Here is a 22,036-nt window from a genome sequence, read left to right as displayed (position 1 = left end):
TTTGTATTGTGTCAGTTAACTTTTATTTACAGGTTACATAGTGACCACATAGATTAGGCTTTTGCTCACCCCATTTTGTGTTACATAATTAAGACCCAACACTTTGTTAAATGTCAACTGATTTGATAACATTTTTGAATGATACCAGACAACTGTACTAATGCACATTTCAAAATGACATATTATTTGATACAAGGTTTCAGAGGATAATATGCTTAACAAGCTATGAACTAATCTCACTTATTATTCCTTTTATATTATCTAATAGCTTATAGTATTTGGTCCATGATGATTTCGTATTCTCGCTCCTCTTTGGATGTTCTCTTGTTGGTCTCATTTAAATGGCGACCTACAGTGTTGAAACACAAAACAGTCAGACAGGTGTCTGTGTTTACACCAGCATTCATAGGTGGAGAGAATTGAAGCTGCACTGTGGTGAGTCACTTACAGCCATGGCAGACTTGACCACTTGTAACTGGGAGAAGACTCGTCCCCCTTCCTCTGGACACATTGTCTTCAGTTCATCTCTGGTCATCCCCAGCAGCATAGAGCCACTCAGCACGCCCAGGCAGCGTACAGTGCTGTGAGAGATAAGTGATGTTGATCTGTCGTTACTCAATTCTGGGGTTCATTCTAACAGAACAAGTGTCCCCTAACCAAACTGTAATGTGTGTCGGTTGAGTACACGTGTTTCAAGTTACCACGGAAGTTTATTTGAAAAAATAGTATTTAATATTGCACTACAAACTTGTGTAATCAACTGAAAAACTCAAAAGCAGATGAGTCCTGACTTTTAGTTCCTAATAAAGGTCTAAAAACACTAGATCCTACATTTCCCATAATGCAAATCAACTCAAAGTCTTCCATTGTGGCAATTTAAAGTGCTAATATGCCACAACACTTGGAATTATTCAGATTTTCATACGAAAAAATAAATAATGAAAAACCTTTTTAAAATGTGCCAGAAAGTATTACATTTGCTACAATCTGGCTTTGTCCTCTGAATGCCTTTTCATCCAAAGCAGTGAGGAGAAACAAAACATGTTGTTGTTGAAACAGCTGATTGATCATTTTAATTTGTAAATTGAGCTGTGAATTCTCATCAGCATTTAATGATGCATGATCTGTACATAAATCTTTTAACTATTCACAATCTAGAATATACTCGCGGTAAGAGACACCGTGTCAGATTTGAGTAGGTTTTATCAAGTTAAATCAATTAATCAAATCTTTATTGTCTATGTGAATTAAATACTAAATGTAATGACTGTAGGTACTTACATATTACTAAAGCCCTTGTCTTTGAGCCAGGCTTTCACTTCTGCAGGCTTGGACTTCTTAGTGAGGACAGGAGAACCTCCAGTCTCCTGAGAAAATGTAACAATAAAGCACCATGATTCCACATTTTGTAATTATTCTGGTCTTATTTGCACACCCATTTACTCAGGTAAATATCAACCAAAAGGTCAAAACCACTAAGAAGTGTGTTTGTGGTACCCACTTCGATAGGTTGCTCGTCAACACGAGCCTCCAGAACATTGTTGGGTACGAAGCCCTCCTCCCCTCTGCTGTTCCTCACTTTCCACCACTGCTTCGACATGTCCAGCAGCTGTGGATGGACAAAGCAAAGACTAGCCAGGGCCTTGGAGAATTGTGGGCATGTGAGTTTCTCTTTGTTCAACTTTTCTGTAACCAATGCCACTCAAATGGAACATAAAGAGTAGTTGGTTCAGGTCACTCATACTCACCTCAACTATTTCTCCTTTTCTGACAGTGAGCTCTCTGTGGTTTCTTGAGATGAAGTCATTCGTAACCTGTATGTGACGCAGTTTTGACTCACCTGAGCTGAAAAACACAAAGGGCATCAAAAATGTAAATCTGTGAACATTCACGTGACATTAAAATTCTACTTTATGCACTTGTGCCTACCGTGTTTTTTGTGGGGGGTGAGGTGGTGGTGTCCACTTGGCCGAAGCCTACACAGAAAAAGCACATGGTCTTGTTGTGTTTTTTACTTCTTTCTCCCTCTTCTCCCCAAACTACCTGTCTACCTGTGCTGGTGTCATACCGAATGTTGGATGAGAAGGTTTACCTGGCTGGGTGCAGGTTGTTTAGGTGCCTGTCTTCTTATAGGTTCACTGGGTTCAGGTGCTGCAGTCACCTCAGGGGGCTGCCAGCCATCAAGGAACTCCAGAGTGTATGTTGGGATGTCCTCGTCATCTTCTGGCCATTTGGTACTAGTAATATTGTCAAAATCATAACTGATTATTATCCTGACACTTATCGGACAGACACACAGCAGTCTGACATATTTTACTGAACCAAACTGAAACGCGTAGTCCACTGGTTGAGGAAGTAAAAGTAAAAGTCTGACATTTAAAATCCTAGTTAGGTAAATGTGCATATAAACTATCAGCGAAATAATAATAAAGTGAAAGTAGTCATTCTGCCGATAATTGGCATGAGCATGTTATAGCACATTATATGCAGTTAGGTAGTTTAGTCCAGTGGTTTTCCTCCAAAGAGTCAACATAAAATGGAAATACTAAGTACAAGTACTTTAAACTGTACTTAAGTACATTACTTGATTAACTGTACTAACATTTTTCTCACTGCAGAGTTGGAGTGAGATGATGCTTAGATTTTGGTCTCATGCAGATAAAAAAAAAAATAAGCAACAGCTTAGTAGGTCCAACAGTGTCCAGTGTCTCACCTGGGGATGTTCCAGGCGTCTCCCAGAGACTGCCAGAGCTGGTCCTGTTCTGCGGAGGCCTCTTCACTCAGGAGGCGGATACACTGAGGCGTCAGCAGCGGCGCCACAATGGTCTGTGGCAGATCCTCAGGGCAGTGAGACACCACCTGGTGAGGAAAAGCATAACACACTCTGTTGTGCAGTAGTGCTGTAATTAGGCCGGCTGCAGTGTCTGCACACTGGATTATGGCTCCCACAAAGAGTTGATGAGACAATAAAATTAACATATAACGTATTAACATAACGTATTAATTGGATAAAATGATCCAACACATATTCATGAAGGGTTCATTTTACAAATATAGATATCATATAAAATGCATTACATACAGTACAGGCCAAAAGTTTGGACACACCTTCTCATTCAATGCGTTTCCTTTATTTTCATGACTATTTACATTGTAGATTCTCACTGAAGGCATCAAAACTATGAATGAACACATATGGAATTATATACTTAACAAAAAAGTGTGAAATAACTGAAAACATGTCTTGTATTTTAGATTCTTCAAAGTAGCTTTTTTTGATAACGCTGCAAACCCTTGGTGTTCTCTCAATGAGCTTCATGAGGTAGTCACCTGAAATGGTTTTCACTTCACAGGTGTGCTTTCTCAGGGTTAATTAGTGGAATTTTTTCCCTTATTAATAAAAAAAGCAAAGAGTGGCTACTTTGAAGAATCAAAAATATATGACATGTTTTCAGTTATTTCACATTTTTTTGTTAAGTATATAATGTGTTCATTCATAGTTTTGATTACTCAGTGAGAATCTACAATGTAAATAGTCATGAAAATAAAAAGGAAACGCATTGAATGAGAAGGTGTGTCCAAACTTTTGGCCTGTACTGTATAAAGAGAAATTTCATGAACAAAAATTAAAAATATATAAATTAAGTGACACTTATTCAACCCGAAGGGTATAGGTAATACACGTTACAAGGCTGAGCTATAACAAAACATGGTAGATGGTATGGTATACATTCTTTCAAAGAAGAAGACAAAAGAAGACCAGTGATTATAAATTCTAAAAATCATATATGATATGTGTTCAAGTTACTCAATATTACAACTATTAAAGATTATTCAAATTTAAGTGACACTTACGAATTCTAATGTGGAGAATAAGGACTGAACAAATGCAGGAGCGCTGGGATTATTAATCATTCCATTGAGCTCCGCCTGTCAGAGGAAAGAAATTTCTGTTACACATACACTGTTACACATACACACATACACTGTACACTACAAACAGGAAGAACACCAACCAGGATGATGATGTGTAAATGTGATTAAGGACATACCACAAGGTTGAAACCACATTTGATTTTATGAAGACACACTTCAAACTCTGCTGCAGGGGGCATACCGTCCATGACTAAATATCAACACAAACACATGAGGACTCACATCTGATGATTTCTTTCATGAAATCACATTTTTATACAGAATATTCCAGTATAAACTATGTACTGTAATTTAGATACAGTCTATGTATATCTGCCTTCATTTTCTGCATGAAATTACCTTTTCCTTTTTTCTTTTTCTTCTTTTTCTTCATATTTTTAGCTACTACTGCAGCTACTTTTCCCATGAAGATTTCTATGTCAGTTACAATATGATTTAAGATATCCTGTAAAGAAAGAAAGAAAGAAAGAAAGAAAGAAAGAAGGAAATACGTCATTTACACATTCAGCAATAATGTTACTAAACATGTTAAAATATGCTAAAAACAAAATATGTCACCAATAAATGGTAAATATGGTAAATATTTAATTAAATTTAACTTAATAGTTATTCTACTGTTAACAAACAATGAAATGATAATTAATAATGTTTATTAATTGTTAGTAATGCTATAATTGATTGTATTGTTGCACACATCAATACATTGTATTTATTTGATGAAGTATGTTTTTTAATGATAAACCTTTAAGAAATTGTAAAATACCAATAAACATTATTTGGATGGCTATTATAAATTTGCAACTGATGATTATAATACATTGTTAATGGTTAATACATACTTTGTTAAGCATCTATAAACACATAGATAGCTATTACCAGTGCACACATAATCACATTATTATCTCTAGATCATCTCATAGATCACCAAAAAAGATTTAATGAGGCCAAATTAGTGTTTGATGCTTTATAAATCACTTATTAATCATTAGCTAATCTTTAATAAGCATTAGTTACAACTTTATAATAACCATGGACAAAGTGTTAACTATCTATCAACATTATATTACACTAATGATAAAATAACAAAAATAAAAAATAATGTTATACGTTATTAATTAGTAAACATCATGAATCATAATTTTATTGTTAAATAACTATTAACTAATGTGTTAATCGACCATTTATCAATGATGGTTATTATAAAGGGGTGACCGTTCAGTGTATCAAATATACACTCACTACGTTCCTGTCCAGGTCTGTGTATGGGCGTGGATGAGACACAGGTTCTTCTTCGGTGGTGGAGGGCTGCGGTGATGGTACCTCCTCTCTGGGAGGTGGGGCCTCCTCTTCCTCCTCCTCCTCCTCCTCCTCCTCCTCCTCGTACTTGTCCTCCTCCTCGTCCTTGTCCTCCTCCTCCTGAGGTACAACTAGTTCCTCCTCTATGTGCACAAAGGAGACAGAAGGTTTGTATCGATTTTGACTTTATTGTTAATAATCCATGTAGCAGTTGTACATTTCCTGTCAAAGACTCACCATAGTCAGGAGCCATCCATTGGGGCACTGCAGGCTCCTGCTCTTTAGGTTCAGAAGATTCTGCAGCATCACAAAGGTTTTTCATTCCCCGATGACCCGCTATTAGTCCTGCATTGCTGCTTCAAAAAGGGTGAGAGGCGGTTTTAGGAATGAAATCTAATTTCAGGTATTTGTTTTCACTGACTTTATCTTCTTACCTGTGGCTTAAATCATTACTCCTGCGGGACATTGCTTGTGAGAGATCCCTTTGAACATAGTCAGCCTGTGAACGAATTGAATCACTGTTATGACTATAACTTCTGTTCCCTGAAGGAGAAGAACAAGGTGAGACACATATAGTATGGGGCGTAATATACCAAACTATATGTTTTCAACCGAGTGAATCGACTGAAAGGAAACAGCCATTTCCATTGGTTTGTCCTCACCCTGACATCCTCACACTGAAACATGAAGACAGTGGTGGTGTTTTTTTCCCCGGACTGGACCGACACTGTGAGCAGGGACTTAAACACTCCGGTGTCCAGCACAGCCTTTAGCTCCAGGATGTCACTGAAAGCCATGGACTCCAGCTCCTCCTGAGAAAACACAAGTTTTTATACACATAAACCATATTATAGACCTTTGCACATACGTTTAAATTAAAGGAAAAGTATCTAGTTCAAGTTTGTCATCATCTGTGTGGGAACCACAGAAAATATATATACAATATTACAATTCATTTCTTGTACCATGGCACTATCAATTAATATTATAACCAACAGAGGAAAGTTAAAATATAAAACACAGTATGCGATTAAAAATACAATTAATACAGTAAAAAGGTCTATTACTGTTCAGGATCAACAACATACTACCAAAAGATATTCCCTGATTTGATAATAATAATAATACTTTATTAAACCCATCTAGAACTGTGTCGGATAACCCAATCCACATTTCTAACCTTTCTAAAAGAAGATTGCGATTGACTGTATCAAACATAGTGCTTTCATGATTGTGGCGATCAATTGAGTTGAGATGTGGTGACTGTGACAGCTGTAACATATGATTCACATCTATTTCCATGCTCATCTAATCACTCAGTGACCCTTTATACCCTGTGCGGGGTCATTGTCATCTTGGAAGAGAAAGATTTCTATTTCAATTTGTCACCTGTCTGTAGGTCTCACATGCTGCTTACCTTGGTTTCCACGTCTGTGAGCAGCAGGTTGGCACCGCGCACCTCCAACAACATGTTCTGACCCCACACACGACCCATCCCGTCCAGCAGCTTAAGCCGCTCCACGCAGTCCGATACGCTTCTCAACTCCTTCCCATTCAGGTCACAGGTGAACAAGTGCTGCAGCAGAGGCACATTAACACACACGATTAAACATTGCAAGATTCAGAAAGGGTCACATTTGTGTGGATAATGTTACATATGATACCTCCACTCTGTACTGAAATTTGTCCATCATCTTGTTTATTGATACGGCATACTCCATCCTTTGCACTGTTGATCATGAACCAGAGCTCTGTATTATTCATGAAATTGAACTGAACAGGTGTAACCGCTGATTATGTCGAGTAGAGCAGTGTTAACTTACAGTAAATTGACTTTGCACTGGGTTTCGACTGACTTGACACCTGTGACGACACCTCATCCATGGTGGAGTAACCACTGTCCCAACAAATACAAGCAATTTACAACATTGATCAACTGCTGATGAATAAATGAATGAATGAAACAATCAATCAATTGATCAATCAACTACATAAAATGTTGTTAAATCCATACTTTGACTGGATCGATCCTGTGTAGCTGCTGGTGTCGTTGCCAAAGGGACTGTTTCTCCTGAACATCTTCAGCATCGAACATAACACACCTGCCGTATAATGTATTATGTGAATTACACACACCATAAATGTGTAATAGCAGTGGTAACGCTGTGTCAGCAACCTGCATCTGAAATAAATCTATAAATAATTTCTTTTAAGACGTTTGCCGTGCCGTCAGTGTTCATTCAAAGCTGACTGAAGCTTAAAATCTCATGTTTTGTTGAGTCTAAATTGAGAAAAATGCGACTTTTACAAATGTCATATTAGCATAAATTAATAAATGGGTGTTGACAATAATCAACTTGTTATAGTCACATAGCAACACAGCACTGTGATCAACAATGACATCTTTATGGTGCCGTTGGAATATTCAAGGAGTCGCATATTTTAAAGACAGATTTGCTGACTATCTTGTAACACAAAAGTAGATGAGAACAGTCCAAAGGTAAATTATCTGGTTAAATACAATAAAATAAGCACAACATATTCCAAACACCAAAACAGTATGAATGGATAAGTTAATTTTACAGGAAGTCAGAAACGTCTTCTATCTGTTCTATTTAGATCTGTTCTTTTTTCACTACAGATCATTCACACAAATAACAAAGACCTATCCAGTTTATTGTGGAGATTCATAGTCAAAAGCTCTTACCTTTGATGTCTGGTAGATGAATGTCGTTGTATTATTTACCCTTTAGGATAAATACAACTCATATTTTAATCCTGTACTCAGTCAACGGCATACACCCAAGACTTCCTCATAAAGGAGAAGGACAAAGTCTACTGTCAGTAGCAAAACGAACTGTGGGATACTCTGAGTCGACTCAGTTGAGGGTGTGAGATCTTTGGTGTGCCATCCTGTCTGAGCAAAGGTTACCAGATAAGAAGGAAATCACCCTGGAAGGGCTTAAAGGTCTTCAGGACTGTAAACACATTTGTGTGCCCTATCAGCATTTTGTCATTATTTTCCATCTTACAATGCAATGTTGTGGAATTGCTAATATTAAGAAAAGATAATCCTTTATCAGTCCACTTGGCGGACTGGCTCCACAATAAAACCACAAGCCCTTGGTTGTTATGTGTCACTGCCAAACATTAACCAAAACACATTCCTAAGTTATGTAATGCACACATGGTAAACACTATGATCATATTTAGCCAAAAAGGATCTCATAACGTGTAAAAATTATTTTATTATAATTTTATTAAATTATTATTATACAAACTAGAGAACACGGGTAACCTATTCGTCATCCTATTTAAATGTGATTCGATTTTGGTGTTTAATTTGAGTCACTGGGTCACATTACATGGAAGCTATTAAACAAACTTTCATTATTTTCTAGTAATATATTCATGCTAAAAAACATTAAATACACATTAGTAATTTAAAGTGTGCCACATGAGACCAATATAGTATAATTTTGTAATCATAAAAATCACATATATTTATTATTTTGTCTTCTATACTCCACCTGGACTGCACAAACTGTCTTGTTTGTTTTAAAAATAAATAAAAATTTGATCACAAAACAAACGTATGCATAATTCATCCCCAAAAATGTGGTCTGATCTTCATCAAAGTCTCTATATTAGACAAATAAACCAATAACACTCAAATAATTGTTTTTCTGAATTGGCATATTCATTAAATAATATTAATATTAAATTCCTTCACAAATAAACTCTTTTTTCCCAAAAAGTTTCCCATCGATAAGTTGAAATTGTAGATAGTGATTAGTTGTGCCTTGTTCTGTAGAAAACACATGAAAGATACTGACTACTGACACTCATCTCTTCAGAAGATGATGTGAACCATCTCTCATTCACATGTGCATTCAGAGTACTTCAGATTAAGAAATATTGCAAATCTAAATATCTCAAAGTGACAGAGATCGCGATTGATGTCTAAGCAATAAGAAAAGAATTTGAGGGCTACAATGGTGCTTTTAAGAAGGGCACCATGGGGAAAGCACAGTTCTCCCTTAAAATAAATTGATGCCATTGTACATCTCAAATTGGTACCCCAAATGTTTGTTATTGTATTTAGCTGCAGAAATAACTTACACTTTGGAGTAATAAAGCAAACTAATAGTCTTAACATCATCCTTGACGTGAAGCATGAAGTAGTAATCACCATGATTTGTAGTCATTTTGCTGCCCTGGATCTGAACAACCATTACTATTACTATTACAACGCACTTACACATTTGAAAATATGTTTTAAGTTTAAGGGTAGCTGTCAGTCATCTGATGCTTGCACTGCTGTGAAATAAGGTTTAATTAGTTACTAAAACCAAGGCTTCACTTTCTTTTTCTAACCTAACTTTAAATGTTCCAGCAAATAATTGTATAAATACACCAAAACATGCAAATGTTTTTGTAATACTACTTCAGGCAGATGTAGCTTGTCCATTATTGTAACTTTGAAGAATATCAGACCACACGTTATGACTAAATTATGCAAAAATACATAAATCCTAAGGGTTCACTTACTATTTCTTGGCACTGTATTTAAACAATAATACATTGACGATCCCTAAATCAGCCCCCAGCTGTTTACCCGGAGGGTGGGAGGGGCAGTACGTATTGTACTCATCCCAGACCTGCTGCTGTTAAACTAAACCACTGGAGGTCAGCAACGAGCACATTCACGAGTTGGTAGAGCTGCAGTTAACTCACAAATCTGTCAACCTGCAGCTCAACTTGCAATCATCTGGAGCAGAAAAATAAACAATATTTTTTCAACAATGCATTGTACAAAGCCAAAATATTTTACATTTTCTGCCAAGAAACAAGTTTACTATATTTGTCATCAGTAAAGTAATTAAACTCGTTATTTTGACATTTTTTTTATTGATAAAATAAACATACAATCACAGGATGAATTCAGCTAGATGTGAAACATTATTCAGCAGCCCAAAGTGCAGTGGTATCTATAATAAAACAAATCAATATAGCTGAATGTTGTTTAGTTAAATGGCTGCCTGGATATAATAAATGGCTTAAAAATCAAAGCTATGAATACAAAAATATCTGCCAATATAGATGTAAAAATAAAACTGAAGACAAAACTGCAGGCCAGGTAACCAGAAAACGTGATACTTCTGTCAAATGGAAAGACTTTTTGTCAAACATTTGTTACAAACAATTGAAACACCTAATTACATGTGCTGGCAGAATAAATGGATCTCAAAACAGCAGAGTACAGATGGACTGTTTAGTCATAAATGAATGGAAGAAAACCATCCATACTTAAATTGTTATTTGCCTAGAGTTTATCCAACATCAAAACATTTGATATGGAGGTCAAAAGGTAAAAGGTATTCTGCGCCGTTTCTTGAATCCAGCAAAGTTTGGTAATCACTGACCCGTTTTGGATAAATAAAGCACAGGAGGATTTCTGTAACTCATTAACTACGTTAATGTTCCCTTTCAGCAAGCAGGACTTTGGCTCATGCAGCCACCACATCCGTCTGTGGTTACTGCACAGTTAACGCAGAGTGATCAAGGCTTGAAAGCACTACTTCTATATAGAGAATCCACATTGTCACAGCACATTACCAGAGAAAAGAATAAGAATCCTACAGTATGGTGTGCACACTTCTAAATATGATTACACATAAGTACTTCTTTGCTAACAGTAGGTAATGCAATAGCAGTGTAAAAACATACAGCGATATGTGTTCAGTTCACAGTGCGGGCTGCTTCACTGTCCCTGCAGAGCCTGGACGATGTTCAGGCCTGAGCTGGGAGGCAACGCCCAGCCGTCCTGGCCCTGGTGGGTCTGCAGCAGGCAGTACAGCTGCTTTAGGTGGGTCACTATGTTGTCTTTGATATCTGGGATTGAGATCTGCAGGCGAACACTGCCGCTGTCGAAGGATCGCGTGTTGTCTCCAGAAAACATCTCGCTTATCATACGGGCCACCACTGGAACAATCTGCAGGACAGAGGACCAGTATGAGTCACACAGTCTGCGAATCCTAAAAGTACAGCCTTTCGACAGTCCTGCAGTTCACATGCAACAAAGATGAACAGTGGTTCCTCAGTATGAGAGGAGAAATATGAGAGTTGTGGAAAAAAGGTGTAGAGCTGCAGCTTAAGTTAAATTAGCAGCTTTTATTTCCTTAATAAATAATATGTTTAAGCATCACAAGTTATGTTTAAATAGAAGAGATTTCCCACTTGTGTCTTTTATAAAAAAATAATTGTCATGCAAAAGAATTTCAAACCGTGAAATATTGTGCAGATTAATATTCCTACTGAGTAAACTATTCTTTCCAACTGCTGTATACAGAGATAAAGTTTGTTCATGTACAGATCTGAAGGGAAGAGTCAGACTGCTGATTACTGGCCTGTATCGTCCCGTGATGAGAACAAAGATTAATTTCTTCTTGTTACAAACAACATTTCTCACCTGAACCATGATAAGTTTCCTCTCTTTGGGCCTCCCATCAGGCCACTCCTCTCCAAAACACAGGTTGATTTCAAAGTGAGGAGGGGTTGATGTCTGGCTGCGCTGGTGGGTTATCACTCCTGCACACCATACAAACAGATTTATTAGTATTAGAATTCCTATTTATTAAGTATTTAAGAGCTGCAAAGACCATAAATAAAATAAAACCCACATATAACTCAAGTTGTTTAACCAATTGTCCCAATAAAAGTGAGAAACCTACTTACCACTGAGAAAAGACTCCAAGCAAAAGAGTTTGACCTTCCTCTGGCGCTCTATAAGATTTGGAGCATTTGGATTTGGAGCACATGGACCGGACCAGTACACCTTGCACTGGCAGAGACGCACTGCATAGATATCGTGACCACTGACCTCCAGGATTAGGCCTCTGTCCATCACGTCCAGCAGGCGGTTAGTGAAAACCCTTTGCTTGTCGTTGGTAATGTGCTCTGTGGTCGGAAAGCGCAGCTGTTCCAGGTTTACCGGCCCGAACAGCTCCTCCTGGTTGACCATGGGGCCGAGGTCTCCGTAGAACAGCCTGCAGCCCTGCGGGTTACTGACGTTCGCGGTGGGACACATCTCCTTCCCTCTGTACAGGAACTGTACCTCCAGGTCCGTCACTGGGTCAGAGACAAATGTAGGCACATGTTAAAACCATTTTTGATGAAGTTATGATCAATTTAAAGATGGACAAATCACCCAAAAAACATGAACTTCTCCCCCTGTACCTGAAGTGCCCTCAAGATTTGGAAATATTAAGTGTAGGTCAATCTTCCTGTAAATGTCTTACTGTCAAGAAATTAATGGATCCTTCTAACAAGTACTGGCTGTGTGGCCTATTTCTCTGTCATAGACCACCACCGTTGTCCAAAAACCATTACAAACACATCAATGAGCCACATTGTTTCACTGGCTGACATATTCCTTTTTTACGATGAACACGGCCACTGTAGTTTATTTTGAGGCAATCCCACATACACCGTCCTGCTGCTGTAACTACTCACCAAATCACATCTAAAAAAATAGCCCTCAACAAAAGGGACTATTTACTCGTTTCTTGGGTATCATTTAATAAAAACTACAATACCCAGCGGTATTAGGACTGGGTTGCGCTATAGTAGCTATCCCCAAAGCTACAGCAGGTGCCCCACACCTCATCAGCCTGTTCCCCTAATCTATCTGAATTGACTGACTGCAGCCTGGGAAACAGGAAAAAAATTAGTTGGTGCTTTTCGGTGAACTGTCTCCTTAATGATGTGTTGCGATCGTTGGATTTCAACAACAGAACATGAGTCTACTTACTCGGGAGGGAACTGATCCACATTTCTGGAGAGGCAAACATGGCGTCGGGTAGAGGAGGGGGCTGCATTGAGTGATCAGGCAGAGGAGCAGAAGGCATGTCACTCGGGGGTGTGGGGTGCATCTCCACATCCACAGGCTCCTCTTTAGGCCAGATTTTAACAGGCTCCTCTTTGGGCCAGACCCCATTAGAAGGGGGACAACTGGAAGGCTGCATGGAAGACTCTGGGCTCATGGGAGACCACATAATGAGAGGAGAGGGACTGGTGCCTAGATGAGGAAATAGGAGAATCAATTCGCTGTTAACAGCAATAAAACTGAATTGCTTTGCTTTTGGATGTACTATCAGGAAATAAAGAATACATGCGTAATGCATGAGGAGAGGTCATTTACCATTGGATGGGTATGGAGGGAGAGACTCTGGTGTATCTGGAATATCTTCCTCTCCACCATCTTCCTCATGCGGAGTCCATGAACCAGCGTCTGAGGAGCCTGTGGGTTAAGTATTACGAAATTAAGTGAAATGGAGGAAAAATTGTAATAAATTGTGAAGAAAGTCTGTCATATTCAACCAGCTCTTATTTACCTTGGTTGCTGAGGGGCTGTGGGATTTCGCAGACATCATATATCTTCAAAGGATTCATGGGGACCTCTTTGGTGCCATCATAGACCAGGTTAAATTCTCGACTTTTGTTCAGGGCACATCTAAGCTGAGCTTTCCACTTTGCAGGATCAGGTTCATCAACTCCCTCTTGGAACTTCCCGGTCTCCACAGCCCACGCCTGCAGGAACATTTAAACAGAGCGGAGGTATCAATATCGCCCTGTTTTGTCTCTTCTTTTTTTTTCTTTTTTTTTTTCTCAAGGTGTCCTAACATCACATCACTGTCTTCTACCTTTTATTGCAGCAACACAAATATAGACCCAATGTCAGTACCTACTTTTTCTAAATGCCCTATACACCCACATGGCTTTCCTAATGCTGGAAGCCAGGGAGAGCAGAGAGGCCTTATGTAACTGGGTTGCAAAACCAGATGTTGCTCCAGCAATATGCAAAAATCATCAACCGGTCTGAACCAGTATAAACCTTACTTAAATATGGAATGCAAACATATGGACTAAACAAATGCGAGCACCCCGCTCCCATTCCCTGCATGCGCAGCTCTGCCAAAACAGGTTCTGACTATCTGCCTTCAGGTAAACAAACCCTTTACAAACAAATGACACACATTCCTCAACGGCTGAACTTTTTGTTACCATTACATCAAGTGTAGGTTAACAGTGTTAACCTTAAATATGGTGTCCTCGTCCTCGTGCTGGGGTGTGTGTCGTGTAGCGTGTTTCCATGGGATCCTGAAGCGCATGGCCTCACGGTCAATCCACACCAGACCCGGGTATCGGCCGCTGTCCACCTGAGCGACCAGCCAGGGCTTCAGACGGACCCGTCGAGGGGTGACCGACATCCTGACTGACAAGACAGCACAAACCGGTCAGTCCACTGTATAGGCCTATGGTTACTCTCATTTCCCCAACAGCCAGAAAGCTTTGATATGCATTTCTCATTGGCAAACAACAATGCCGTGTTCACAGAAATCCCGCGCGTCTCGTTGACCTGTACATTATTTACTTTTTTTGTCACATTAGGCTACTGCAGCTGATTGACGGTTGGATAGTGTTTGATTGTTTGACACCGTATCTTTCAATGTGACAAAAAAAAATAGGCTACAGCATAGGCCTACTCAAACTCAACTAAACAAAGCGACAGAACACGATACTAAAGAACGACACACATAGCATACCTGTGGCGAACCAGGAAGTCGGAGAGGACTGCCTGCTAACCAGCAGCTGGAGATGAAGACGTGTTTCCTCTGCAAATGGCCAAACTCCTACAGATTCCCTCTAAGAAAAAAGTTCACCGCGAATCACTTGGACGAAGATGGGTGAGAATAACAACAGTTTATCTCGAGGTGCTGTTCACCGCGGCTTGGCCCTTCCTCTCTCCTCACCGAAACTCAGGTACAGGCGTGACGTCATGCCGAACACACCTTTTCTGAGCAGCTGAGGGGATGGCTCTTCATAGAGCACGTGGACAAGACACTTTATATATTTTTTTTCCCCCATCTGAGCATTTCACTCGCTGTAAGCCAACCTCAACTTCTGACACAGAGATGTCAAGAATAATTAGTCACATACAGTGATCCCAATCTCATAAATAGACAAATAGCTTAAATGCTTTTGCAAAGCGAAATCTGAAACACGTTTATTTAGATTAGATTAGATCAGATTTTTTTTATTGATCCCAAAAAATGGGAAATAATGGTGTTGCAGCAGCAAAAATATCAGACACACAGCACACATACAGAGTATACATTAAATAATAGGAAACAATATACATTAAATAATAATTGAATACTACACGAGCAATATTAAAAAATATACAATTTGGAAATAAAATGTACAACTGATTCAACAGATATAGATAAAGTTAATGTACAAGTTGGGGAGTAAAAATGTACAACTGTTTCCCTAGTAAAGATAGTGATTTCTCACAAGACAGTTATAGTAAGTAAGTAAGTAAGTAAGTAAAATTTATTTATATATCACCTTTCACAGACAAGAATGGTCACAAAGTGCTTTACAGTCGGAACAAATAAAAGAAACAACAACAAATAAAATACAATACAAAGCCATATTGCTAACTAAATGCTTGTCTAAAAAGAAGAGTCTTTAGGTGTTTCCTAAAAGTTTCAACAGAGTCCAAGGCTCTCAGGGATTCTCTTTATGGAAATATTCATATGTTATTTACCACATTTAAATGCTACATGGGCGGTACCGCCCCCCAGGGGGAGTTCAGAAGATGATGGGGGGCGTTGGAAGCAATATTTTGGAAAGGGGGGCGTTGAGGTGCCCTTGGGGGGCATTTGTTTGAAAGCTAGTTTAAACCAAAGATTCACAATAACAATACATGTTTACACTTAAACTATTAAAAAATCCGTGGTCTGCAACATTAAAAGCTGCCAGTTTACAGCACTGCAACTGGACGAGACGGGTATCCTAACTTCTCTGTGCTTCTGTCAGCTTTGTTTGGCGCAGCTCCGTGCTGCCTTCACAGAAACGGGAAGTAAGAGCATCATCTTAAATGAGCTCTGTAGCTACTACGTGAAGCTGCGTTCAGATAAGAAAAAAAAGCAATCGCCGCGACGTCCTGTTGTGTTCTTTAACCCCCCCAATGTAGCACAAGTAGACTTTATATTTCACAGTAACAGTTTTTCGTCAGATGGTTTATAGAACACAACGTTTCCTACTGTACCTGAATGCAGCTTCATTTCACGGAGAAAGAGAGAAAGAAAAGAGACGTGCGAGAGATATCGACTGTGCGTTGTTGTTTGGCAAACAGTCAGCTGTTCCCCAAACTCACGGCCAGTTCAGAGCTTGTGTTTGGGGTTTTAAAACTTTCTTATGGAAGCGATAGAGGCATTGATGTCACTGTTTACTGTACGAGACTCTCACACCTCATCAAAACACAGCGGGATGTGGGGTTGCGTTTTCTCCAAACGTTTTTTCTGCTATTTACTCGCAAGACAGGCGATGGCAAACATCTACTCTTCTAACCTAGACTCTTCTAACATATACTCTTCTAACCTAGACTATTCTAACCTAGACTCTTCTAAGCATTAAAAAACGGCTCTCACTAACTTTCAAAGGTTGTAAACTTATTTCCATTCGGCAGTAGGTGTCGTTCTTCAAGTCGTGGGTCATCACCAAAATAGTGTGTGTGTGTGTGTGTGTGTGTGTGTGTGTGTGTGTGTGTGTGTGTGTGTGTGTGTGTGTGTGTGTGTGTGTGTGTGTGTGTGTGAGATCCTTCTGCTTTTACCCCTTGATAAGTGCCAGCTTGTTTTCCGTTGGAACAATTTGATTTTAGATTTGAATGAAAAATAGATTTGAATGTGAAATTGCTAGCTGTTTCTGATTGGCTACTGGTGTTTGTAATAATAATAATAAGCATAATAATACATTTTATTTAAAGCCATTTCATGACACCCAAAGTCACATCACAAACAAAAAAGGACATTCAAATTATAGTCATCTTCTAAATGTGCTGAGGTTCACACCATGCAGCAGGCCTTTTGATAATACCTAATTATAGTTTGAATGTTACATATCTAGTCGTTGTGATTGGCTGCTGTTATTTAATTTGAATGTCAAATGGTTGCATTCTTTTTAAAAACCTGTATATATATATACATTCTATTCACATGGCTTTTTTGATACATGGGAAACTAATACATGTGGTGTTTGTCATTCAATGATTTGAATTTTTGATTATTTTTTATAACAATAGTAACAACAATAATAGGCCTATATTAGGGCGTAATCATTATTTTTCGGGGCAATTAGCACACATAATATTTGATGGGGGGCGTTAGGGACCTGGATAGTGGATAGGGGGGCGCTGGCACAGAAAAGGTTGAGAACCACTGTTTTAGGCTAACACACATTTTGAGACATTTTGGGAGGATTATTTTTCTCTCCAGGGAATTAGATTTACTGAATCATCCCAATCACCCAACCCTCTTTGTATTATTTTTCTTCCACTGATGTTCATACAATTGATTACTATTTTTTCCAACCTATTTAGGCTATATGTTTCTATTATTTCATTTGCTTTGAAGAGTGTTAAGAAAACAAATACTGTTTGTCTTAAGGGTGTAATATAAGTGGTCTAGACATAGGCTATTCATAAATTGGCCTACATTCTAGAAGACAATATTTAGACATATGACTCATCTGGCAACTGGCAGTCAAAGTGGGAGTTTCCATAGAAAAGAACAGCACATTCACTATGAAGTGGCACAAGACAAGTGGACGGTTGATGATGATCCTGTCACTAGGCTAATGGTAGCCAAACAGCCCGACAATAACAAGCCACTCCCTGAAACTACTCATAAATTTGGGAGCGTGTGTCCGACATCCAGCTGTGCAAATTTGTCTTTGGGTTTCCTGGTTTCGGCATAGTAGGCTAGCCTATCCATAATGAGCCTGTTGCCATGTGTGTGTGATGCATTTTTTTTGCATTCTGGGATGATGGTTGTCTGAGCCTATAGTGGCTGGGTGTGTTGGGTTGTTTTGGGTCCAAGTAAGTCATAGTAGTAGCTTAGCATCACAAAGAATGAAGGACCCAGGGTCAGAATCCGCCCAAGGGGTCCCAACAGAAATGTAACATAAAGGGGTCACCAGATGATTATTTAAAGGGATAAAAACAATTAAATAGATTATATTAATGCTGTATATGCTTTTTGCCAAATATAAACTATCCAGCTAACAAACTTGACAGAGTCCTAGTCTAATGTGGAACTTTAATTCAGGAAAACCTCAGACTACAGACTGTCTAATGCTGGGGAATCTACAACTGTAGAACAACAGTAATTGTCAGAGTTGTTAAAAAAATGCAACAGTTGTTAGCTTTTTCTAGCTAGTCGTTATTTAGTTTTCAGTGGTCAATTTGAAGGACAACTTAAGGGAAATAATTGCAAATGCACAACCCTGAAATAATCATTCAAATGGTAAAGGTTCAGACCAGCGGCTGATTAAAGAACAAGGGGAACATGATATTGATTAAGGTACTTTTATTATATATATTATAACTTGTATTAAGTTGTTTATTATAAAATACACCACAGTACATCTAATTCATTAAAATTGTCAAACAGCTTTGCTATGAAGGCTTTATAAAAAATACCTCTCTGTACTGGCTCAGAAGAAGCGAAACCTCAGGTTAGTTTATGTACAGTATATAAAACACTACAAGTAAGGAAGTTAATGGATCTCTGAATTTTACTGGTAGTAGGTTTTACCTACAGTAAATATGTATATATTTAATATCAATATCAATATTCAATGTAATGATGGCACGTAATGGACATTGGACAGAAATCATACTGTGTGTCATTTCAGCTGGAGTCCAACAGATGATGCAGCTGCACCACCTTTTTTACCAAGTACAAAGTATGTGTCCTTTCATTGAATGCAACTTTAAAGCAAAATGTCTAATCTAATATTTGAGATAGAGGGAAAGTCTTTGCTGGCTCATTAATATGTGAGGAAAAACAGAACAACCGTGCTATACTTTGACAATGACCCAGAGATTAGTCCACAGCCATTTGTCTGAATAAACTTTTATTAGAAGCTCTATATGGAGATTCATTCCCATTTAGTGAGCATACACCTGCTCCTATTTCACACGTATGTAAACAGAGGTTGGTAGGTCAGTTAGGTAAGCAGCGTTGGTGGGATAAGCTCCCTCTCTAAGAGACTTAGTTCGTCTTAATTATTTTTATTAGCAGAAATAATGTAATAAAGACACTGAAGGAAAAACACATGCACTGTTTAAAAAAAAATTAGATTAACCAGTTTCTTTGCTCATACAAGTTGCCATAGCATATTAATAGACGTGACATAGATTAATTGGTGGAATTAAAGTTCATACAAACATACAAACAAATAAACATACATGTTTTTGTCAAGGGCGCTGGAATTAGGGGGGGTAGAAAGTAGGGAAGCCCCCCCCCCCCTCTTTTTGTTACCTATATGTTTTGTATATATGTGTACATGCTGGGATAGTAGTATTATACTAAGTATACTAAGAATGCGATTATATTTGGTTCTGTTCTGTTGTTTCATAAACAAGACTACAGCCATGCTAGCAGCTCTGTGAGACTGTACTTGGTGCTCAAATCAGTATGCTAACATGCTTACTATGATAATACTAGCATGTTGATGTTAAGCAAGTATAAGGTTTTCCATTTTTACGTGTTACTTTAGCGTAATAGCATGCTAACATTTGCTAATTGGCACTAAACAGGAAGTACAGTTGAGGCTAATGGATTCGCATCCATATGTGATAAAAGGTAAGATGGTGGTGCTATATGAAAAGTCAGGATATAAAAACTTCTTACAAATCCTCCTATGTGGACCATGAATGTGTGGACCAAATTTTGTAGCAAACCATCCAACAGCTGTCACAATTTTTCAATAAAGGACTAAAAGGTCAAACTCATTGTGGTGCTGGAGGAAAACTACAATGTGGGTGGGATCTCTGTGGCTTGTATCTCATTCAGGCCCGAGTGGTCTGAGCAGGTTGTTTCAGGACAGTACTTGGGATTTGTCACTAAGCCAGCATATGTCAAGCTTTAACATGAAGGCTTATGTGCAGCTTAATTATCTGAAGCAGCCCATCACGGTCGATGCAGCCACTCCCATCTATATCATACAGTTTAAAGTACCAGCGGAGCTTCTGCTTCACTCCTCCCTTTAGCACCAGGCTCAGAGCGGCCGCATACTCTATGAAGTCAATGAAGCAATCCTAAGGGACACCATGAACATTGTCATTAGCAGAGCATTATGGCATTGTATACTCCTACCACATTAAAGTCTGTGCAAAAAAATGGCAGATGGAGTGAAGGCCTGTTGCCCACCCATTTTATAATTTGTTTAGATTTAATACTTTGCTTTACCTCCCAAAAATATCAAATAATACAGCCATAACTACTGAATAAACACTTTTATCGGCAACTCCATATGGATAGATTCATTTCCATTTAGTGAGCATACACCTGCTCCTATTTCACATGTATGTAAACCGAGGTTGGTAGGTCAGTTAGGTAAGCAGCGTTGGTGGCATAAGCCCCCTCTCTAAGAGACTTAGTTCTTCTTAATTAGATTTCTATTAGCAGAAATGACATAATGAAAACACAGGCAGACACTGATGGAAAAACACATGCACTGTTTCTTTGCTCATACAGTTCTGTTCATACAAGTTGCCGTAGCGTATTAATAGATGTGACAAAGATGCAGTTGGTCGAATTAAAGTACATACAAACATACAAACAAATAAACATGTTTTAAAATACATTTTTAAAATACATGTTTTGTCAAGGGCGCTGGAAGTAGGGGGGTAGAAAGTGCCCCCCCCACCTCTTTTTGTTACCTGCATGTGTTGTAAATATGTGTACATACTGGGATTATATTATTATACTAGGGAATTTGTGTACTTGATTATATTTGGTTTTGTTCTGTTGTTTCATAAACAAGAATCTACAGCCATGCTAGCGGCTCTGTGAGACTGTACTTGGTGCTCACATCAGTATGCTAACATACTAAAGAGGAAGTACAGCTGAGGCTGATGGGAATGTCATTATTTTTGCAGGTATTTGGTTATAAATTGGAGTGCGACAAAAGGAGAGTTTGACCAGATGGTGGCCATAGATGAAAAGTCAGGAGATCAAAGTTCTTACACATTATCCTCTGTGAACCATGAATGTGTGGACCAAATTTTACCGCAAACCATCCAATAGTTGTTGAGATATTTCATTGAAGAACTAAAAAGTCAACCTCATGGTGGCGCTAGAGGAAAACTAAGAGGCTCACCAGGTAGGGCTCTGTCGCTGGAGACCACAAATGTCTGTACAAACATTTATAGAAATCCATCCTAAAGTTGTTGAGAAATTTTGGTCTGGACCAAAGTGGTGGACCGACTAGCCAACAAAACAATTCAGCATCGCCATCCCCGGAGCCAGGCTACTAGCTCCTGCAAAAAATAAATAATCCATGAACCATAAATCATAAAGAGTGATTGTTTGTATGTGGATGTTCACCTGCGTTATTGTCAGATATTAATTGTTCCACTGAGTTGTGGTCTTTAATGTCAATGTGCTGTCATTGTCTCACAGGTGAAATGGGGGCCACAGACGTGGTATAAGGCAATTCCCAGGGCCTTGGAGTGAGGTAGTTGTGGCCGTCCCTCAGTCAACACTGAATGTGTTACTCCTTTGTTACTGCAGACATTGACATGAACCCAACCACCCAGCGAGGGGGTCATCGACACATGGGGGGAAAAGACAGTAAACATCAGAGGTACATATGGGTACATAAACAAAGATCATCTGGGTAAATCCAATCCATCCATTTGTCCTGATGATTTGTGGGTTATCCTGAA

The 22,036-nt window shown here is 38.7% G+C and overlaps 2 protein-coding genes and 1 long non-coding RNA gene across 5 annotated transcripts; 1 reads left to right on the top strand and 2 right to left on the bottom strand.

Moving 5' to 3' along the window:
• Positions 1-4: 4 nt before the first annotated feature.
• Positions 5-8,099, bottom strand: eps8l3a (EPS8-like 3a). Of its 2 annotated transcripts, none has more exons than XM_039797450.1 (20): positions 7,940-8,099; positions 7,247-7,334; positions 7,056-7,129; positions 6,897-6,961; positions 6,650-6,808; positions 5,895-6,044; positions 5,667-5,731; positions 5,470-5,588; positions 5,176-5,375; positions 4,276-4,381; positions 4,053-4,126; positions 3,856-3,930; positions 2,714-2,859; positions 2,093-2,237; positions 1,930-1,976; positions 1,749-1,845; positions 1,502-1,609; positions 1,282-1,367; positions 449-581; positions 5-349 (listed from the first exon to the last, which is right to left on the bottom strand). In XM_039797450.1, the coding sequence occupies exons 2-20, from the start codon at positions 7,318-7,320 to the stop codon at positions 338-340; spliced, it is 1,935 nt and encodes a 644-aa protein (XP_039653384.1). In that variant the 5' UTR covers positions 7,321-7,334; positions 7,940-8,099; the 3' UTR covers positions 5-337. The 2 variants fall into 2 exon arrangements, with proteins under 2 accessions (XP_039653384.1, XP_039653385.1); XM_039797451.1 differs by having other exon boundaries at positions 5,470-5,585; positions 7,940-8,098.
• Positions 8,100-10,123: 2,024 nt separating this feature from the next.
• On the bottom strand, positions 10,124-15,109 carry irf6 (interferon regulatory factor 6). Of its 2 annotated transcripts, none has more exons than XM_039798839.1 (8): positions 14,841-15,109; positions 14,331-14,509; positions 13,629-13,824; positions 13,436-13,534; positions 13,046-13,312; positions 11,971-12,363; positions 11,705-11,823; positions 10,124-11,227 (listed from the first exon to the last, which is right to left on the bottom strand). In XM_039798839.1, exons 2-8 carry the CDS (start codon positions 14,502-14,504, stop codon positions 10,997-10,999), a joined length of 1,479 nt encoding a protein of 492 aa, XP_039654773.1. In that variant the 5' UTR covers positions 14,505-14,509; positions 14,841-15,109; the 3' UTR covers positions 10,124-10,996. The 2 variants fall into 2 exon arrangements, with proteins under 2 accessions (XP_039654773.1, XP_039654774.1); XM_039798840.1 differs by having other exon boundaries at positions 14,331-14,505.
• On the top strand, positions 14,426-21,866 carry LOC120558022. Its single transcript, XR_005639043.1, has 3 exons — positions 14,426-14,530; positions 18,997-19,047; positions 21,771-21,866. It is a non-coding gene; the product is annotated as an uncharacterized LOC120558022 (long non-coding RNA).
• Positions 21,867-22,036: the final 170 nt, after the last annotated feature.

The sequence above is a fragment of the Perca fluviatilis genome, chromosome 4 (assembly GCF_010015445.1).
Source record: "Perca fluviatilis chromosome 4, GENO_Pfluv_1.0, whole genome shotgun sequence".
Taxonomy (NCBI): Eukaryota; Metazoa; Chordata; class Actinopteri; order Perciformes; family Percidae; genus Perca; species Perca fluviatilis.
This window is presented reverse-complemented; position numbering and strand designations above follow the sequence as displayed.